Source organism: Lagopus leucura, unplaced genomic scaffold, assembly GCF_019238085.1.
Source record: "Lagopus leucura isolate 7727_CA_CO unplaced genomic scaffold, USGS_WTPT01 Super-Scaffold_100018, whole genome shotgun sequence".
NCBI classification, from domain to species: Eukaryota; Metazoa; Chordata; class Aves; order Galliformes; family Phasianidae; genus Lagopus; species Lagopus leucura.
The window spans coordinates 5,189,656-5,209,837 of NW_024962272.1; the positions used below are offsets into that span (position 1 = coordinate 5,189,656).

Here is a 20,182-nt window from a genome sequence, read left to right on the forward strand (position 1 = left end):
GGACTTGAAAATCAGAAGCTGAAAACCATAAAACTCCCAACTGGCAGAGAAAAGTCTCAAGTAGTTATGTGGCTGAAGGACATGGACGAAACTCTTATTCCCTCACAGGAGAAAAAAATATATATAATCAGCTGGGAGAAGAATGAATGATATATACAGAAGACAAATTCCCCCAAATTGCAGAATAAGAAAACACCCAGCTTCTTTTCTTCCCTAGTGGCTGAGTAAGATGTTCGTGTTTCTCAGACAACTCTATCTCCAATTTTCAGATCACTGAAATAGCTGGCTTAGTTTCCTGTTAAGTGTTTTGAACACATGGGTGAGCGGAGAGTTGTTAAAACAGATGACAGGGAATAAAATGACTAAAGTTCAAACAAGACACATGTTAAAAAAAAAACAATCTGTATATAAAATGTGTTCTCTGGTATTGAAATATGTAATACTTTATTCTTTTGAAGAAATTAGGACACTGAAATTTTGCAACTTTTTGAAAAATCAACCTGTAGTTTAAAAATCAGTTAAGGATATTATATGCTGTACATGCACATCTTTCTTTACAAGAAATATTAAACCAGTTCTGAAACTGTATAAAACTGGAATGTGAGACAGCATTATTCTCTCCCTGGTCAAACTGACCCAGTCTTCTGCTGCTCTGAACCTTCGAAAATGCCTATTGTGGAAAGTGGAAGATAAATTTGCCTGACAAGACACATGAACTACTTAAAATATACAATCTGTTGTCAAAAACTTTCAAGGTAAGTGATTTAATCCACACAGCAATCCACACCATACACAGTAATAAAAGAGTTTGAGAAAATCATGCTGCTTTCTGAACACGGAAACTAACAGATAACACAGAAACTTAAGTAACTAAGTTGTCTAAGAAATCTTTGTATGGAAAAGAAAATGTACTTTCCCATAATGAGGAACAAGTACTTATTTCTTTATCAAACAAAGAAAAAAAGCTTTCCTGTAAAACTGTCATTATCACTGATATATACATTATTTTCCTGTTCTATTTAAAAGAAACTAAACATGCCTTTAGAAGGAATTCAATCACTACTGTTGCAGTTTTAGTAAAAAAGATACATACTCTGCAAAAGTAAGAGTGTTAAATGCTCAACATCAGCTAGCCATGTAACCCATTAAGTGTGGTACTGTAATTTAAAAAAAAAAAAAAAAGCAACAACAAAATCAGAACATATCCTGACAATAATGTAATCTATCACTTGAATTAAATGCTCAGTTGTAAGACTTTAATTGCGACAAGATGTGAAGCTCTCAGACTTAAGGCTGGAAAAGTCTTCATTCAGCAGGCATGGACAAGGTGCACATATTTTATACATGCTGATGCATATAAGTCATTGTTTTCTAGTCTAGCTGTGAGCATGCAAAGTAAAACTTTAGACATAACCGCAAGGTTCCTTCTGCCCTTCTGCATGTGCCTACAAAAATGTACAGATACACATACATGTACATGTTTATATACATACACAAACACAAAACACAAGCAAATGATGCTGCAAGGAAAAAGACTAAATAAGTGTTAGTTTTCCCTAGATCTCTTTTAAGCTTTTTCCTGATCAAAATGCCAGTCTCTCCGTCTTTCTCTCCCCCACCTCTCTCTCTCTCTTGTTAAGTTAGGAACTGAAAACAGCACTGCAGCCAAGCAGAACTTAGCCAGGCACAGTGCAGACACATATTTTCTGGTAAGATTTGAACCTTCAAAAAAAAATTTGCAGAGAGCCATTATGGAAAGAAGAGTCCTCCTTTTCAAGTAGATACTTCAGAATACTGTGGTTGAAGAGAAGTAGGTTAAGAATATAATTACTATGCATGCAGAGGTACAGTTCAGAAATACTCTCTCCCCAACTTTAAAACAAACACACATAGATGTCAAGAAACAATCATGAGATGAAGCACTTAAAATAGTAATATCTGTTTACAAATTCAAGTTACTGCTTGGTGAAAACTTGATTTCTGTAGCATGTCCCCAAGATACAATCTAATACTAAAATGTATCCTGCGGTAGGTCTACTTTCCAATTACTAGAAGTAAGCATACAAGGTATATAATTAGTTATGACACTGGGACAGGCATACATGTTTCAACACAGACAGAGCTCTGAACAAACTTTTTTGGCAGTATATGACAGAAGACTTAAATTGAAGGCTCAAAGGCAAGGCATAATGTATTACAGAAAAAAAAAAAAAAAAACACCCTCAAACGTTAAAAGTTCTCACACCAAATGATTTTTAAAGGTATGAGCATATTCAGCTGAAACACCCTTCATAATCTGGAAAGAAAAAAATATTGCCCTGCAGCACTAAAATGGGCTATATTACACATTAAGAAAAAGAAACTCAATCCTTTGAATGATTTCTTTTCTTTCACTGAAAGAGTGTCATTCTTCTCTAAAGACTACATTATGATAAAACATTTATATAAATCAAAGAAAATTCTTTAATGACTCTGGGCATGGGATCTTAAATCTGGGATGAAACACCAATTTCTATCAATTCTAAAATAAATTAGGTAAGGATTATATAAGTAGTACTTACCTTGGCATTAGAAAAGAAAAAAACCCTAGTGTCAAAGACGTATCAGCACACCTTCAACTTATGCTCTTGAAGGGGTCTTTAGAACTAAATTCAGAGTAAGTTAACTCAGAGAGCTCAGTTAGATATCTAGTATCTAAATGTTTTAATTTATGAAACCAACCAGACACCAAATGAAATATAATGGGAATAAGGATTAACCTTATGGATATTGTGTTTTATTCTACAGAAAGAGATAGCCTTCAACATAGCCTTCAACTACTTTGAATAAGCTTGCTTAGATGTTTGAAAGGATCTCCTTCCTCCACCATCTTTCCTATAAAGAAGCACATTTAATGTCTTTTTTATTTTCAGCAAGAGGTCTTATTGATCTCAGTTTTCTCTAACAGGAGCACACTGAGCCTGTCTCTGTAATAGAATTCGGAGTACAGAAGTCTTTGGGGTAGTTATCCTGAAAGCTTGCGTTAAGTTAAAAGAGTAGTAATTATTGGGGTTTTCCAGGGTAAAATGCATTAAATTGTTATTTGCACAAAACACAGTAGTGTTTTGAAGAGTTTCAAGCGTTTAGAAAGCAGCTTATATGCTCTTGATTCACAAAAACCCCACAAGCTTCAGTTTTAGAAACTGTTTTATAAAAGTCGATACTTCCTTAACTTCACACTCTCAGTCACAATTAAAACAAAAAAATATAGCTTGTACTTCCCCCAGATGGGTATAGTAATACTCCTTCCATCCATTTAGCTAATGTTTAGAGAGATGACGTACTGATATTGGCAATAGTATTTCTTCAGTCAGCAAATATCATGTCCCTTCTAGACAAAACCTGACAATAACCTTCTTTCTCCTTCTTCAGTCACAAAAAAAAAAACAAACCAAAACAACATAAAAAACCAACATGGACATTGGTGAATGCTTGGAAAGTGTGCCTGTGCTGTCACACACCGTACTTGTATGATGGAAGAAATAACATTTCCACAGACAGGGCTTCCTGTGAAGAATAATGACAATAGATGCTTATCCTCTTTTAAGTTGGAAGAGTTAGCGTTTGGTTTTTGATTACAGCTGTGGTGACATAGTTAGAGTTGCACTTATGATTAAACAATTTAAGATTTCCTCAGTTAAAATCAATACTATTAACACCATCCCAAACGCAATGTGTGTGGAACTTGCATAGTTGCTGGATGAGCTACTGTAACTATTCAGCGCAAATCCAAACAATGTTCATAGCATGAAAATATTATTTTATTCTTGAAGAAGAAAGACACAAACCTGACAGCATCTGAGTATACCTCACAAATACCTGCCTGTGTTCACCTGTGAGAGACCTGTTTGAATTGTGCCTTCCTCAGAAACTAGACTCCTGCTTATCTTAATCTTCCTCACGCATCAAGATACAACTGTTAGTAAACTAGCTGCACATAAAGCAAAGACTTTATACTGCATACTTTGGGCTCTGATTCTACATGCAAAAGGCATGAATAAATATTTCGGTACTGTAATTCCATGCACTCCAGTGTAACAATCCACATCAGAACAACAAATAGTCATACAGGGCTCTAGGTGTGCATGGCAGTCATCATCCACATCAAGTTTATTCACAGACTTGTACTTTGAAAATATTACAATACACCACAGAATTACAATATCATCCACATTTCCCCCCTTCATAATCAACTTATGACTACATGCTACAGCAGATAATACCACGCAGACCACACATTGACTTTCTGTTCAGTGATTTTTTTGTTTTAATCTCTGAAACTATCAGTTGAAATAAAATTGCCTCTCTTTTTTACTTCTTACCAGTCTCATAACTTTAGAAGAAATACTGAATTTCTTTTCCAACTTTTTTTTTTTTTCTCTTAGTTTCATGAGGTCTTGGACAACTACCATAATGAGTCAGATACTATTAATGGAGTGACTGTCTTAAGCATAGACATTAAAAAAAAAGAAAAAGTCTTGAATATTTATGATTCAAATTCCCAGTGTTAATACTACTGCCTAGCCATTCTCCAGCTCTGTTTTAAAAACTAGGTGTTAAGTTCATGAAATCCAAAGGCCAAGTGCCCATGGACTTTTAAAAGACAACTATACAGAGAAGAAATAGTCAGGTGACCAGAAGGCAGATTCACAGCGTGTCAGCCACCCTGCAGCTCATGTGATGTAGCTTTCCCCAGGTTAGCCACATCAGCCAGGACAGCCAACATCAATGTGACAAACTACAAATTCCTAGTGGAGGCTATCTTGCAGTAGCAGTGTCACAAGAATTAGGAATTTACAACCAACCTTTTTTTGAAAGCAGTGTGAAAACTACCACTGACTGCTTTGATGAGAGAAAATCCCCTCCCATAAGCTCATCTTAAATAAACTGCTCAGGAAGTTCTTTCAGTCTCTATGCTGAACTGCCACACACATCCCAAGTTTCTAACTGAGAAAGGTCCAAGAATGCTTTCTGACTTTGTCCTATGATTCAAGTTTGTAACACATTTTCCTGGCATCCTTGGATGAAATATCAATACCCTAGTTTACCCAGAGATTTTAACTACCAAAGGCCAACAGTGAGTGCAGTGCAAACCTTCTAACAAGACACCCAGTACTTCCAATTAAACCACCTAGTGCCTCGACTGCACTAAGTTCTACTTTGCCTGAAAGAGAATAGAAGAGCAGGTCTGTATCTGCTCACTGGACTCAACCATTGTGCATATTTAGCTCAGTGACCAGAGACACAACAACTGCATATACGACACTAAGACAAGTTTTCTATGATACTTAGTGAAATGAGATTCCATTAACTATCATCTGATTTCTGAACTTTTTCTATGCTTCTTTCAATCCTGGCATGGCATTTTGCCAATGCCTATTTCTATTATTTAATGGTAAGCCTCAGCTAGAACTAGCTATGGTACCAAGAGGAGCTAGGAATAGCAAGTTACTCAAATCTTCACAGACCTAAAGCTTTTTCACAGAAAATACAAATACTTCTTATAATACAGAGATAATTAACTAAGCCTGCACATTGTGCAAACATTCCCATGATAATATGATCACAATATATTTCAATGTACATTATAATGGCAATAGAACCCAAGATAAACGAAGATCCCCCTATGCAAGCCAGTGAGAGGCCGGCCCATTTTTGGTCATTCTTGTATAATGTAAAAGGCACAGTGTCATGCCTTTTACAAAATACTGTGTTCATAAGTGAAAGTCATCAAAATTCTAAAAAGAGAAGAGACAGAAAGGGAAGGGAGAGGAAGAAAAGGGAGAGGAGAGAAGGGGAGACCGATACTTCCTAAAATGCTCTCCTAAGATAAAGGGATATGAAATATTTGGATTCCCTTCTAGAAATGCATTTATTTTCACAGATATCTGTTAAGACTCATTTATTTCTTACATGTAGTCAAGAACCAGAACTGTCCTGAAAGCTTTCCTGATAACATAAGTAGCTTTCCATAAAATCTTCTGTACAAAATGTATATTTGTTTGTATGCATGTATATGTGTACTGAGTGTATGCACCATCTGTCTGGTTTTTATATATACTTATATTTATATAATTTATATAAATGTGTGCAATAACATACTGTGTACGTATACAGAATAATATATTGCACATCTACATGCATATAGGCAAACACACAGGCAAGCACACATCCCTCAGAAAAGCTGCAGCAAAAATTCTGAACTTCCAGTACATCTGTAGTTGATCTTGCCAGATATGCCACCAATATTTTTAAAAAGAAAGAGCATGTTAAATTAAAATCATTCTTGCAATATGTGAATCATAAGGAACATACATATTTTGCTTGTTAAAAGCCTAAATTTATGTTAGTTTATTGTAAACTTATCACCACAAGGGCAATAACAATCCTCAAAACAGACTACATTTCAAACTGAATTTTGAAGGTGGACAGTTGTACTGCATTCTGCATCTGCAACCAAGGCTTAAATCCGTAACGGTGAGAACAAGAATGCACTTTTGTCTTCACCACTCATCTAGTTTCTCTGTTGCAACAATTCAACATCCTGTGGCTAGGTCCTTCAAAAGTCTGGCAATTATGGGAATTGCATGGGAAGAGTGAATTTTGACACTCAGTATTTGACAATGGAAAGTAACTCCCTGCATACCTCAGAGTTTTATCTAACATACTCACAAATCCTCCATATTGCCAAGTGACTGCTGGACATTTTTTATGAAAGGCACATTATGCAAAATTTATCCCATCCTACTGGCCACACCTGTGAACCATTTAATAGCCAGAGGGCTACAAAATTGCATATGCAGATAATAGGAGAGATTGGAAAGGTGTGCAGAGTTGCCTCTTGCCCTGTTACGGTGACTAGAGCTACATGACCGTTCCACTAATGAAAGCCATGAAACAAACTCCTGAAACTAACTCATGAAAGTTATCAGCAGGAGATGATGATAAACTTCTTGCTTTCTGATCCCCAAACCCAACTATGCACATCTAAGTAGCTTACTTACATTCCTGCTGCTCTCATGCTGTGAGAAGCATTCAAAAGAAGTGACAAAAAGGGATGCATATTTGCTTTCGGAGGAGAGTCCACTCAACAACTGAATGACTTCCTGCTTATGAAATAATCAACTCAAATAATAAATAATGTAAATGTACCAGCTGGTGAGACATGTAAGAAGCACAAGTTACTTATGATTAGCAGGAAATAGAGAAATTACTAGCTTACTTTCTGAAATTAAAAGCTGATGAAGAAGAGCAACATAAAAGTCAAAATATTTTAATCATACATCACTTACCTGCTATTGCTACCTGTTCCTACTTTTCTTTTTTTTTGGGGGGGGGTGGCTAACTCTCTTACCATGTGGATGGTAAATCAGCTTAGACTTAAAATCCCTCAGAAGCTTTTAGTTACATTACTTATGCAATGTCATACATTACTTTTTAATATTTGCACCTAAGTATAGAAAAGATCTAAATGCCAGTTTGTGTACTGAAGAATATAAATTCCTCAGCCTCTTTAAATACCATATTTAATCACTTATTCAGCTGCTTCATAGTGTCATTTATTTTGATCCGGCATATTGCACAGGAGATCAGAAGCAAGGTATCTTCAAAAAGTTAACTCAAAATATACCTGATAACTATGACCTGGAAATATGACATGGCCTGCCAGAGAAGAAAGTTATAAGTTTTTACTAATATTTACTCATATATTTTTTATTTATTTATCACTAATTTTTGGCATTTTCAGCAAAGATTTCCAATGCTGATCCCTACGATTCTGTGCAGACCCTCACCACAGAAAGTATTTCAAGTAGCTTTTTAGAAACATGTAATTGGCATCAGATCAGTATAACAGCAATGCCAAACTGTGCTGTACACTGTAAATTACTTTACAGAATAATGACAGCTCTTTGAAAGAGAGTATAGATGGAGTGTAAGGCTATTTGACCAGTACCAGCTGCTTTCACAGTAAGGTGAATAACAAAATCTTTCATTAATAAAACTAGGACACTGCCACACAAAGACAATGGATTTAGACTAGTAAGTCTATCAAAAGAACAAACATAATTACTTAGCAATGAAAATTGGCATGCATTAACAATAAAACAGAGGGGGGGGGGGGGGGGGAAGGGAGGAGAAGAGCTTTCAGGAATATATTTCCCTTAGCTCAAAATGGCACTAATAAGGACTTCCAAGTTAATTTACCTCACATTTATTAGAGTTTGATTCAATTTCAAAGTAGTTTTAGTGCAAAAATCACCAGGCAAGTTTCCATAAAGAGAAGTGGTTCATCATGCTGAGCACATCTTTCTAAATGTCAAATGCTACATTTCAACAGGAAAATTTATTTGATTCCTAACTGGCCCTTTCATCTTTGATTTGGGAACCATGTAGTAAGTTTTAGATTCATCAAAGCTAATATCAGTCTAATAACGAAAGGATGTTTTAAATGGAGTAGGCACTAGTGCATTTGTTCCAGCTCATGTCTGAATATTTTGTTCCGTTTAAATATTTTTCTAATTTAAATCACAAAATATAACAGCTTCTCTTTTAAATCTGAGGAAACTGGAATTCAGTATCAGAGGTACAAATGTTTCCAGGGTCTGAACAAGAATAATAATTTTTTTTTTTTACTGAATTTTCTTTCAAATGCAATTTCCTTTGGAGGAACTTGTTGCTGCTTCCAGCTACTACACTGGAGGTAACTTTGCCTTCAGTGTTCAACTAAAGTAAAAGGTGCAGCCACTCTTTGCCTCTTTCATACCAGAATTAATCAAGGAAAAAAAAAAAAAAAAGCTCAGCATCTTTATCAATAAATGATGATTACTGACACTTTATGAAGAAGTTAATCTAAAGAAGTCGTAAGAATTTTTCTGTAGCCCACTAGATTTATCATCTTTAAAGACCTCTTAGGATGCCACATGGAAAGCATGGAGGAAACTTTTATTCAACAGCTTCAAATAGCTGAAACTCAGCTGATTTCTGTGACTTTATTCCCACTTTTTACCTTAGGAAGAATAGCACCAACATTATAGTCTTATGCCTTACAGAGAACTGATAGGCACAATTCAGTCATAATTTAATTATTAATCTGTAGGTCTAATTTTGTTTTGACCAATATCTCCTTATGCAAGTCAAACAAAATTGCATATTGTATCCTTACAACATTATTTACAAAAATGTGATTTGGATATGTTCTAAAAGGTAAGGTAGGTCAGGGAAAAGCATGAATTTTTTTCACTACTGTAAAAACTGAAAGCTCGGAATTCAGTTGGATGTAGTTAATACTGTCTGTATGATGGGCCACACAGGAACTTTGGAAGCAAAATATATATGAATATCACACTGGACTAAGTGGAAGAGGGAACAGTGGAATGAGGGAACAGTCTCATAATTACTAATTTTGGCTATTCATACTGTCTAGAGTGGCAAACATAGATGAAACTACTTAGATGTACTCACGTATGCTCAAATTTATGCCTTCATCAAATCTACGTCAATGCTTTTACAACACTTATAGTGAATTCAAAGCTTTCCTTAAAGTAACATTTCAAAATACACTGTAATTCATATTCTTAGATTGCTTTTCAAGCCATTTGCATGGACTGCAGGTTTTGATCAAAAAGAATGATAAAAAAGAAAAATGAAAATCATAGATCGTATTATTGAGTACTATTTTGAGTACATTTTTTATCCTGTTAGCTTAAGAAAAAACAATACATTTTGTAGTCACTGAAAACACTCCTTCCCTTCTAAATGGAACTTAAAGGAAACTAACGTGATTGACAAGAACCTCACAAGCAATCTTTGGCAACACTTAATGCAAGTCCATCTCCTTCAGCGTTTTAAGCAAAATTCCTTCACAACTGTTTGTCTTTGCAATAACTCCTACAAAGCTCATTAGTGCCAGCCTTGGTTTATCCCCCATGTCGTGCATTTATCCCTGGGATGCATTATCAACATGTGGCACATGTCCTTGACATGCACAGAAGAGTTGCTCCCCAGGACAGCAGCATGCATGACAATAGTGTTGACTCTTACTCCTTTATGGTTGCTGGGATGTAACCGAGAAATCTAATAACTGTGACAGTAGGCCTTTACGTTTTTTCTTGCCTTTCCAGACAGTGAAGCTGCACAGACACTAATGAAAGGTTAAATGAATAGGAATAGCTGACAAGAGGTACAATAAAGAAGGGACTTGGTAATCCACAGACACTGAGCAGAGATCCTTGGCTCAAGCAGAGAAAGGACAGCACATCGTCGAGTCACAATATTTAAAACAGCTTGCTATACACAGAGGCTTTTGTGTCTGGGTACATGTCTGGCTTTGGAAGAAAAAAAGATACTGAAAAGAAATTTCAGCATGGGGCACTTTGGCAAATGTCAGGTCACAATGAGGGAAAAATGTTTTTTGTTTGCTGTTACATCTTTGTATTGAACGTTAAAAAGCACTGACTAAAAGCTCAAATCACAAGTTTCAAAATAATACATATTTGACAATTATGATAAAGTTGCAACACTAATTCAGTGTGATTCCAGCTGACAGCATGATAGCTTTTGTACATGCACTCAGTTTCATTTACAGCTGATAACAGTTCATAACATGCTTTGCATACTGTCTGAAATGCTCCCCATAGCCAAAGAATTCTAACAGGCCTGCTTTATTAAGTTTTATATGCAGCAGAACTGTAGACACAACCAATTGTAACACACTGCAAAAACACAGCTGAGCTTCCAGACAGTGCACCAGATGATGGTGACTTATAAACTTTTCAGTCATTACTTTATGGTATTTTGATTTCTTTTTGTTTGTGATTCACAGCAGACATTTTTTATAATGAAAAATCACAGTGGACAACATATTTTTAGAGTTAATGTAGGTCTTTTTAATTTTCTATTAAAATCTAATTAAATAGAGGGATGTTTTAATTCCACAAAAAAAAAAAAAAAAAAAAGTTTTCTTAAAAAACATAAAGAACTCTCACTCTCTACAGTAACAAATAAAAACAAATCTGATTATCCAAAGTTATCCAAATTTGTGTTTTTCACATAAAATATTCCAAGAGGAAGTACAGAAAAAGACTCTGCAGATGAGAAGAATCCTCCCTCAACAACTTTGATTTACCTGGAATAAGACAGATTCTATTTGCATGTGTATCTGGAGTATAAAATATGCATATTTATAACACATGGTAAGAGCACTACGAAATGATTCTAAAATCGCAGAACCTCTTTGAACAACTACATTAAATTACAACAGAGCTCCTGAGTGTACTAAGATTCTAATAATCTACAAATAAAGGCTTTTACTAGCAAGGCACATAATGAGAGTTACTGTGCAAGAGATAAAGGAGACAAATCTGGTCGTTTATCTCACTGGATTTTATCATTTACTTAAATGGTAAGTAAGTTTGTCCAAAGTAATGCTTGTAAAAGCTGCCATATAACTATTAAGCAGCAATTATGATCAATGCATTTTTGGAACAAATATGTCAGAATTTAGGTGGGATGAAACTGACAGAGAATACAAGGTTTAAACAGATGCTTTTTATTAAGCCATATTAAATGTTATTTCTCTAAATTAAGTACAAATTCCTACATTGGGAAGCAATACACATTTCCAAAGTGACAGAAATGCTCTATTTGTTTTATATTACATGGGGAACTTTCTGTATGTCCAGATACGGATGATTTTTCCCCAACACACACTGATAGCTTACATTAAAACAAAAGCCCCATGCAAACTTGCAGACCTAGACTTAGGGCTCTTTCAACAAAAAAATACACAGCGAATAAAGGTCTCCAAATTTTTTTGATCATGCTTGATATGCAAAGGAAAAAGAAACTCTGATTTTGAGGAAAATATACAGATTCTGTTTTAGTAAAGAATCCATTGTTTTACATGGATTTCTTTTACTGTAATTACTTTGCTGTCAGTATTTGTTTTTTGTTTGAAATTGATGACATCTGTAGTCAGCCATAAGTCTAACACACATGCACATATAACATAGAACAAAGTCACCTCCGAGTCTAGAAGGTACATCACTGGCTCTAAAAAAGTTATCAATCAGCACCCCTGATTCAGAGTATTCTACTTTTTCTTTTTTTTTTTTACCTTAGACATGTCTAATAAAATCGTGAAGCTCCCTCTAGCTCTGCAGAGGAGCTTAACTGACCAATGATCCTTTACATTTCCTTCCCATGTTCAAAAGCAATATTGAAGGAAAGAGAGAGCAGCATTTCCCATACATAAGGGTTCTTGTTTTCGTTCAGCAGCGTTTTCAATTCTACAGCTTGAAAGGACATGGAAAATATGTGAGAACATCTGCTGTGATATACAATGTTAAATACTGCTTATTGGTGTGCAGCATAATAAAGACCCCCTTAATCATTTCCAACATAAGCTATTTACAAAATTGTAGTTTGAAATCTTACATTGTTTGACAAGCTAGCCATGTGTGTATTTAAATACACACATATATGTGCACATGTGCACACACACACCCAAACACACCTCCACTCCGCTTTTCAACTACTATGTGCAAATTAATGTGAAAGAATGATAGGTAATACCATATTTCCATTCTAGAACTCAGATTTCAAATACAGAGAGCCTTGGTTTAAAACCAATATGTTTGTATACACTGCTTTTTCAGAAAACCAGTAATGCCAGGAGTAATTTTCTGATTGTATTCTCACCTACCATAATATTTACACATACCATTTGTAATGGCTTTTATTGTTTAATCTCCACTGCATTTCAGTATTGGATACTATGGAATTACAGTTATTTAGCAGGCTATAAATAATGCAGTTGGCATGTGCAATTGATATTTAAAATGTCTTACGACAACTGTAAAAGCCTCATTACAGACTAGCAAATCATTTCTAACAAGCAAGTTCAACTGACAAATACCAAAACAAACCTGCAGCCTTTGCTGCAAGCATGTTTGTTTTATTTAAAGGATACACATTTAATGTGGTGTGCAATGGACCATCCATACAGACTATAAATAAGAGAGAAAGCAAACTTCCAAAGTAATGTGACTATTGGCTATTGTGAAGTTTTCTAAAATAAAGCTGGAAGAAAGAAAGAAAGGAAGAAAGGGAGAAATGAAGAAAGGAAGAAAGAAAAAAAAGAAAGAAAAGAAAGAAAGAAAGAAAGAAAAGAAAAACTCAACTAACAACAGAAAGAATAGCTTACATCCCCCTCCCCCTTTATGAGCTAGTGTCCAATTTCTTCTTCTCTGAACAGCTGTATTATCCAACTTAAGTTGCTCTGCTAATTTCAGTCCCACAAGGACTAACTTGGAAGGCAAAAAAGTACTAGAAAAGATCAATTTGCTGGGAAAGATCAAATGAGAAAACTGTGGGGACAGCACCAGGTCAGAGTGTGAAGAACTAAGCAGACCTGTTCTTCATTAACTTAAGCTCTCCTGGGACGTCACACACTACCTGTCCATGGGCTTATTGAACTGCCTAACCCTCATCTCTGTACCACTCTTCTGGGCCCAAGTGAATCATATCCTGCTGCTGACAAGTTAGCAGGGGACTGCGGCTGCAACATGAAAGTACTTTTCTTTCTTGTCTAAATCAGGCAGATTTTTTAAAAGACGACACAGCACTGACTCGTGACATGGCAAGATGAAATGAGAGGTCTGGGTTGGTCTTCGAGCTGTGCAGATAAAAGTAATCAAATGACACTCCTGGAATGCAAATTGGCATTCTTGACTGCAGCAATTGCACAACCATGAAACATCTCTGACAGCAAGCAAGATGAGGACAAAATGTTATGTAAAGCACTGAACTCAGAAACTCACTAGAAAATTCAAACTGTAACACTTACATTTTAATATAGAAATAGTCAACTCTGCTTTTATCCGTACTTTTACTTGCTTAATGTAATCACATACACCTCAGTAGTAAAAATACATCGTTTTTAAATATAGAGGCCTGCACAGTTTGCGCCCCTAAAACGCCTGTGTTGCGTTTTTACAAAATAATGTACCAAGGCAAGCCTTTCCTAATGTATGTACAAGATGTATGCGTTTCAGGAACACTTTCACATTCCCAAGTTTTACAAGCAGTTTACTATATAATTAGTGTATAATTTACATTGAGATTTTCTTGCATCTGCATCGTGTAAAGATGGACTGCTTGAAATATTTAGTGAAATAAATAAATATATATATATTTTTAAATTCACATGATTTAGGAACTTAAGGCAGAACTCATACACAGCTGGATGGTTCATTAATACTGGGCAGCTTAAAATGAAACTGCAGCGTATCAGACAGCTCATATGCCCCATTAAATTTCAGATTAAAAATTCCTGCAATTTTTAAGGGCATGGAACGTTCCACATACTTTTACAGGAACTTTGTATTCTTGCACAGATCTGCTGATCGGGCTTATAAAATATTACTGTCTGAAATGAACTCAGTAATTACACTGTGAGCATTTATGCTTTGAACGTATGACAAAAATGCTACCCCATTTTAAAGTTCCTGTCTAGGAAGATGTGTCATACGGAGAGGCGAAATGGAAGATAACGAGAAAGAAAAGTCCACTTCCACCTAAAAATATTCCAACATGCACGGCTAACACACGGGTTAAGAAACGAAATACGTAATATTCTGCTTTGACTTCTTACTTAAAAATTGCTTCAAACCATTTTGACTGTTGGCCAGACACACACACAAAAAGACACTCGTTGCCACTTTAATCCTGGGTACACCGGATTATTACATGATGTCTTTCGTGCATCAATTTTACAACAGCTTGACTCTAGGGTAAATGGGAACCATCATAAATCGCATGCTGCTTTCAAAACCACTTTAATTTCTGTCAGCGTTACTGTAACCACAGTCCTGGGCACACGCTGCTTTTTCCCCCTCCCTTTTTTTTCTTTTTTTTTTTTTTTTTCCTTATTGTTGCCTACATTTGACAGTTGCATCTCCTACACTCCAAAGGCTTTGATCACTGAAACAAGACATGTCATGTCAGGGAGAGAAGGGAAAAACACAAACCCTGCATCTCAAGCTCTCCATTCACACAGAGGTACATGCTGTATCTAGAGTCTGACTGCCATGTATACATGCACATATGTATGTACACACTATACATATATATATATTATTCTGTACGTGTAAGTTTGTGTGTGTGCGCACAAGCAGACGCACACGCGAGAGACACAGAAGGCAAATACGTAATATCCCCGGAGTGAGGTGACAGACGCTGACTGAAGCACGGAAGTAATCCAGCAGCAATTGGAAACGCACCACTCCGCAGAGCGCGGGCTGAGCACCGCTCATCACCCGCCGAGGTCGGTCCACTTGCTCGTACGAGCGGTTATCACTACGCACGTCAGAGGAGTCACGGCTCTTTAGACGTGTTTGCTCTTCGCAGCTGTTTAACCTATCTTCACATCAAAGCCCAGATGAGAGGACTCCAGCCAAACGAGGTCCCCAGTCATTTCGCCTTTTTTATTTTTAAACCAAGAGGCCGCGGAAGCCCCAGCCCTCCTTTGCAAAAACCCAGAGGTGCATTTGCACAGCACGCGAAGCACGCACTAAAACTTGGGGGAAGTTGGGCTAGGGCTGCCCCCTCCCTCGGCAGCGGGCGCGGGGACGGAGCGGCGCGCTGCGGGCTCATGCACAACAAAGGCTGCGGGGAGGGGGGTCGCGCCTCTGCCTCCTGCCCCGGGCGATGCTTCGTACGCCAACGCGCGGCTCCTTCCCCCGCTCTCGGGGGTTACCTTTCCGCTGTGAGCAAAACCCCGCTCGTTTCCGAGCAGAAGGTGGTGTCCGGAAAGGATCAGAGCACCGCACGCCCCACTCAGCCCCACTCCACCTTCACTCTCCCTCCCTTCACAAACACATAAAAAAAAAAAAAAAAAAAAAAAGCCAAACAAAAAACAAACAAACAAACAACAAAAAACTATCCCCGTGCCTTCAGCGGGGAGAAGGAGGCGGTAAGAAGCATGTGGCCATCCCATTGCAACCCCCCAAACTCTCTGGAAGTTTAGCACAGCCTCTAAGTCATTTTCTCCCCCAATCCACACGGCACGGGGCTGACTTATTTATTTATTACCCCCTCCTCCCTCGCTGCCCGGCCGCTGGTTTGTGTCGAGTGAAACACAGCGGACCGCGAGCGGGGCTGCTGGTGTTTGCTGCACCACTGATTCATCACATCAAACCAAAGCACAGGCTAGAATGAAAACGAAAAGGCTGCTGGAAACTTCTTACCATCTCTGCATGCTGGTTGTCAAGTGCACCCCCTGTCTCTCGATCTCCTCTCAGCGGCAGTGCCTGCACCCTTCCTGCTGCCTCGGGACTCTCAGCGCCTCTCCACTCTCCCTCTCTCCGTCTCTCCTTCCTCCCCTTCGTCCTCCCCGCTTTCCTGTCTGTCCCTCACCCTCACACCTTCAGGTGGTTTGGACTAAAAAAATATAGCGAGGTTTCAAAAACAAAAACGAGAGGATTTGTTGTTGTTCTTGTTGTTGTTTTTTCCGTGCCCCCGCCCGGGCCCCCCGCGCCCCCCCCCCAAAAAAAATAACAGCAGAAATGAGAGTCCCTTTCCCTCTCCTTCGGACTCCTCCAAAACTTCAGCCCCCAAAACTTCAGCCCGAGCAGCAGAGAGGCAAAGAGAGGGGAAAGCTTCCAGCGGAGAGCTGGAAGCGATGGGAGGAGGGACCCAGGTCCGGGTCAGAGCCTCCACAGGTTGGTTTGTTGTCGTTGGGCCGTCGGGCCGGGGAATAGGAAAGGGGAGGCGGCAGGGGAGGCTGCGAGAGGGGCCGCGAGGGCAGCGGAACCCCCGCGCCGCTTTTTATTGCTCCCGGGCAAGGGCGGCGGAGCGGGAGGCAGGGGAGAGCGCGGCGGGGGAAGCAGCCCCCTCGCCGCCTCCTCCCCTCCGAACTTTCCGTGCCAGCCGGGGCCACGAAGCCCGCCCGCGCCCAGCTGTCAAACGCGCCCGGCGCTCGCCGCCAACTTCGTGGCGAGCGCGGCAGTGCGGACCGGCCGCCCCCTCCCTTCTCCTCTTCTCCCCTCCCTTCCCGCCCTGCCTTCCCGCTCCGCTGCTCGCTCGCCCCGGTCGCGCTCCCGCCCGCCGCTTCGCCGCTTCCTTATGAGCTCCGAGCGAGCGGGGAGCAGCGAGGAGAGCCACCCGAGCCCGGCGGAGGGGAAGAGAGGGAGAGCCGCGCGGAGCGTTAGAAGGGAAGCGAAAAGTTAGGCAGGGGGAAAGTTGGGGCTGGCGGCGCCGGGTTCCCGCTCCCCACCCATTGCTCCATCCGTTCCCGGGCTCTGCTGCGGCGGCCGCTGCTGCTCGGTGTGGGATCTGAGGAGATTTTTGTCAAAGGGTTGTTTTTTTTTTTTTTTTTTTTTTTTTGGGCGGGGGGGGGGGGGGGAGGCGGGTGGAGGGAGAAGGGAGGCGGGAGGAGGTGAGCCGTCACGGTTGTACATTCGCAGGGAACAGACAAGAGTCACATCTGTGTGTGACACGGAGCCAAGCCGAGCGAAACCCTGCCCTGGCCGCGCCGGGGGAACGCGGGCGCTGCGGCCCTGGGCGGCGGTACATAACGGCCGCCGCGCGCGCACGGGGTGGGGGGGGGGGGGGGAGCGCAGCCGCCGCACGCGCACCGCCCGCCGCGCGCCGCCCGCCTTCCACCCGGCCGCTGGGGTGCTGCGGCCCCTCCCGGCGGCCTCCCGCGGTCACGGCCGCGGCGCTGCCGCGTGGCCCCGCTCTCGGGGCGGCTGGGAGGCGTTGCGCCGCGCGGGAGGCCTAGCGAGGGGGGCGGCGGGAGGACAGCGTGCGTGGCGCGCGGGTCTCGGGGACGAGGCGCTGTGGCCGTCCCTCGCGTCCCCCCCACGAGGGCTGCGCGCTGTCCTTCCTCCGGTCTGTGTAAGCGCAAAGCTAGGGCTGGATCTCATGACGGAGATGTAGGACGTTCTTCAGGTGCAAGCACGTCCGCGTGGCCGGACGGCGCCGAGATACCGCGTGGCTGTTGGGACGTTCTGCCTCCAGACCTCCCCGTGTCAGTGGCGCCGTGGACCCAGCAGGCACCGCAGTGCCCGAGGAGACGGGGCAGGTGTGCAGGGCAGGCCGTGCTGCGCGGTTCTGTCCGCGCTCCTCCCCGGCGATGGCCCACGGCCGTACAGTCCTCGCGTGCCGCGCCTGGCACGCCTTGCGAGCGGCCGAGTTCGGAGGGCTGCAGCCTGTGCTGCTGTCGGTGCTGTTTGTGCCTTTCCTGCGGCCAACTCGGGAGAGAAGAGTGGCTGACTCGGATTGCCACCTGATGTGGGTTTTCACAACCACTGGCGGGATTCACCTCACGCTTCTCTCTCTGTTCTTACGGAAAGCTCTCTCTGTTCCCAGGGTTTGAGCCAGATATCTTCAGGTGCAGTGCATACCTTGTGGTGTCCAACTCCGGGATTAGTTTTGATCCTTCATCTGCAGTGAGCTCAAACAATGACTCAAAAGGATTTTATTTTTTTTTTTTAAGAAGTACTTGTGACCAAGTAAAATTGTGAGTAACATATGGTCATTCAAAAAAAAAAAAAAAAAAAAAATCGCAGGGCTGGTTCAGCCATGACTAGACGCATTTTCTGTCAGAGGGGGGAGAGAAGTGGAACCGAATAATTTCAGAGTCACGGTTTAGTGCATTTAGGTTTGCCCTTTTGAACCAGCGAGGGCCAAGAACTCGCCAGAACACCGTGTTCACACAGCCCCCTAGTGGTGGGAGCCCGCACCGGTTCACATGTCTGTCTTCGCACTTGAAGGGTCCAAAACAGCTTGATGCATATTAAAATGTGAACTTCACGAAGGCACGGTCTCTTCCACAGTAACAGAGTGGGGTGCCCATCAGTGTGCTCATCTTTACTATGGAGTTGCACAGAAGTGAGTCAAGGCTAGAAAGAGTCATAGCTTTACTCAGGAAATGGCTTGTGGTACGTAGACAGCCATACAATTAAATATAAAACAAGCTTCCCTGATTGCTTTGGAAAAGTGAGATTATTTTTAACTGAGGCAAGACTTGCGGTAGGGATAGTCTTATATTCATTAAACCCATAGATGATAGTGATAATAACCTATGCTACACACTAAAAAAATTAAATGCTGACCTAGCATTTCAAATGAAGAACCAATTAAATGTAACTGCCTTCTAGTTTGTTTGCTTGCTTGTTTGTTTTAAATATTTCAGGTATTTTTGTATAAAAACTAATAAAAACTCATGAAGGAATTATTGTCTTGCTTGATTTATAATTCTCGTTTTCTAAATTTCATTTTTTTCCCTCTACCTGTCAATAAGCCAGTGGCTTTTGTATTGACAGTATATTACAGCCTCTTGAAAGCTGCTGAAGAGGTAAAATAGCTGGAGGCAAGTTGGCTGTTGGGAGTTCTGATTCTTGGCCTGACAGTATGGGATTACAGGATAAACACTGTGGAATAAGACATTTCTGCTCAAAGGATCAGCAGTACAATAGCTAACTGGTGACATTTGAATATACATCATCATTCGACTTCAGAATGAGTAAGCACCAAGCTTTCCAGAAAGTTTGCATCTTTTAGAATCACATTTTTGGTCACATAGACAACCGTATTTTAAATTTGCAATTGGTATTTACTTTTGGGTTTACTTTGCATGTGGCGTATTGAGGTAAGCCTAGGAAGATGAAGCCCTTGTTAACGTACCATTCACCTGCTCAGAGACTTTATAATGCTGTGTTTACTGCGAGTTTAGCAAACACCACAGGTATTACGAGAAATTATGAACTTGTAGTTCAGTTAACATCTCTTAAGACTGTGAAAAGACCCAAGCTGTGTCTGCCTTGTGATTTCTTCAAGTGTCTAATTATCCTAAATTTTGCAGATCTTGTGTAGGGTTTCATAAAGTATAAGCAAAGCCTAATCTTATCCTTCTCCTTTAGACTAATGATGTTTGTTTCTGAAGAAAGCAGTGACTAGTGATTTCAGTTTAATGAAGAATATCTATCCTGTACAGCAAACAATTTTTCACTGTAGTTTTCCTTCAAAACCTGCAATGAACATGATACTGCTTGTAGTAATTGTCACTGACCTGAGATTAATTACTGTGAACAGAATGTTTTTGAAAAATATTCTTCTCTTTTATTTTGACTTTTCAGAT

General features: G+C 40.2%; 1 protein-coding gene across 2 annotated transcripts in view; it reads right to left on the bottom strand.

Annotated features, from left to right (window-relative positions):
- BNC2 (basonuclin 2) overlaps positions 1-17,365 on the bottom strand; it is a 336,230-nt gene extending 318,865 nt beyond the window's left edge. The window contains exon 1 of one of the 2 annotated variants that reach the window (XM_042877464.1): positions 17,315-17,365. In XM_042877464.1, the coding sequence (XP_042733398.1) occupies positions 17,315-17,326 (12 nt within the window). In that variant the 5' untranslated portion in view covers positions 17,327-17,365. Of the gene's footprint in view, positions 1-16,286; positions 16,522-17,314 lie in introns of those variants that run through there. The other variant, XM_042877465.1, reaches the window with a different exon arrangement.
- Between the last annotated feature and the right edge of the window lie 2,817 nt (positions 17,366-20,182).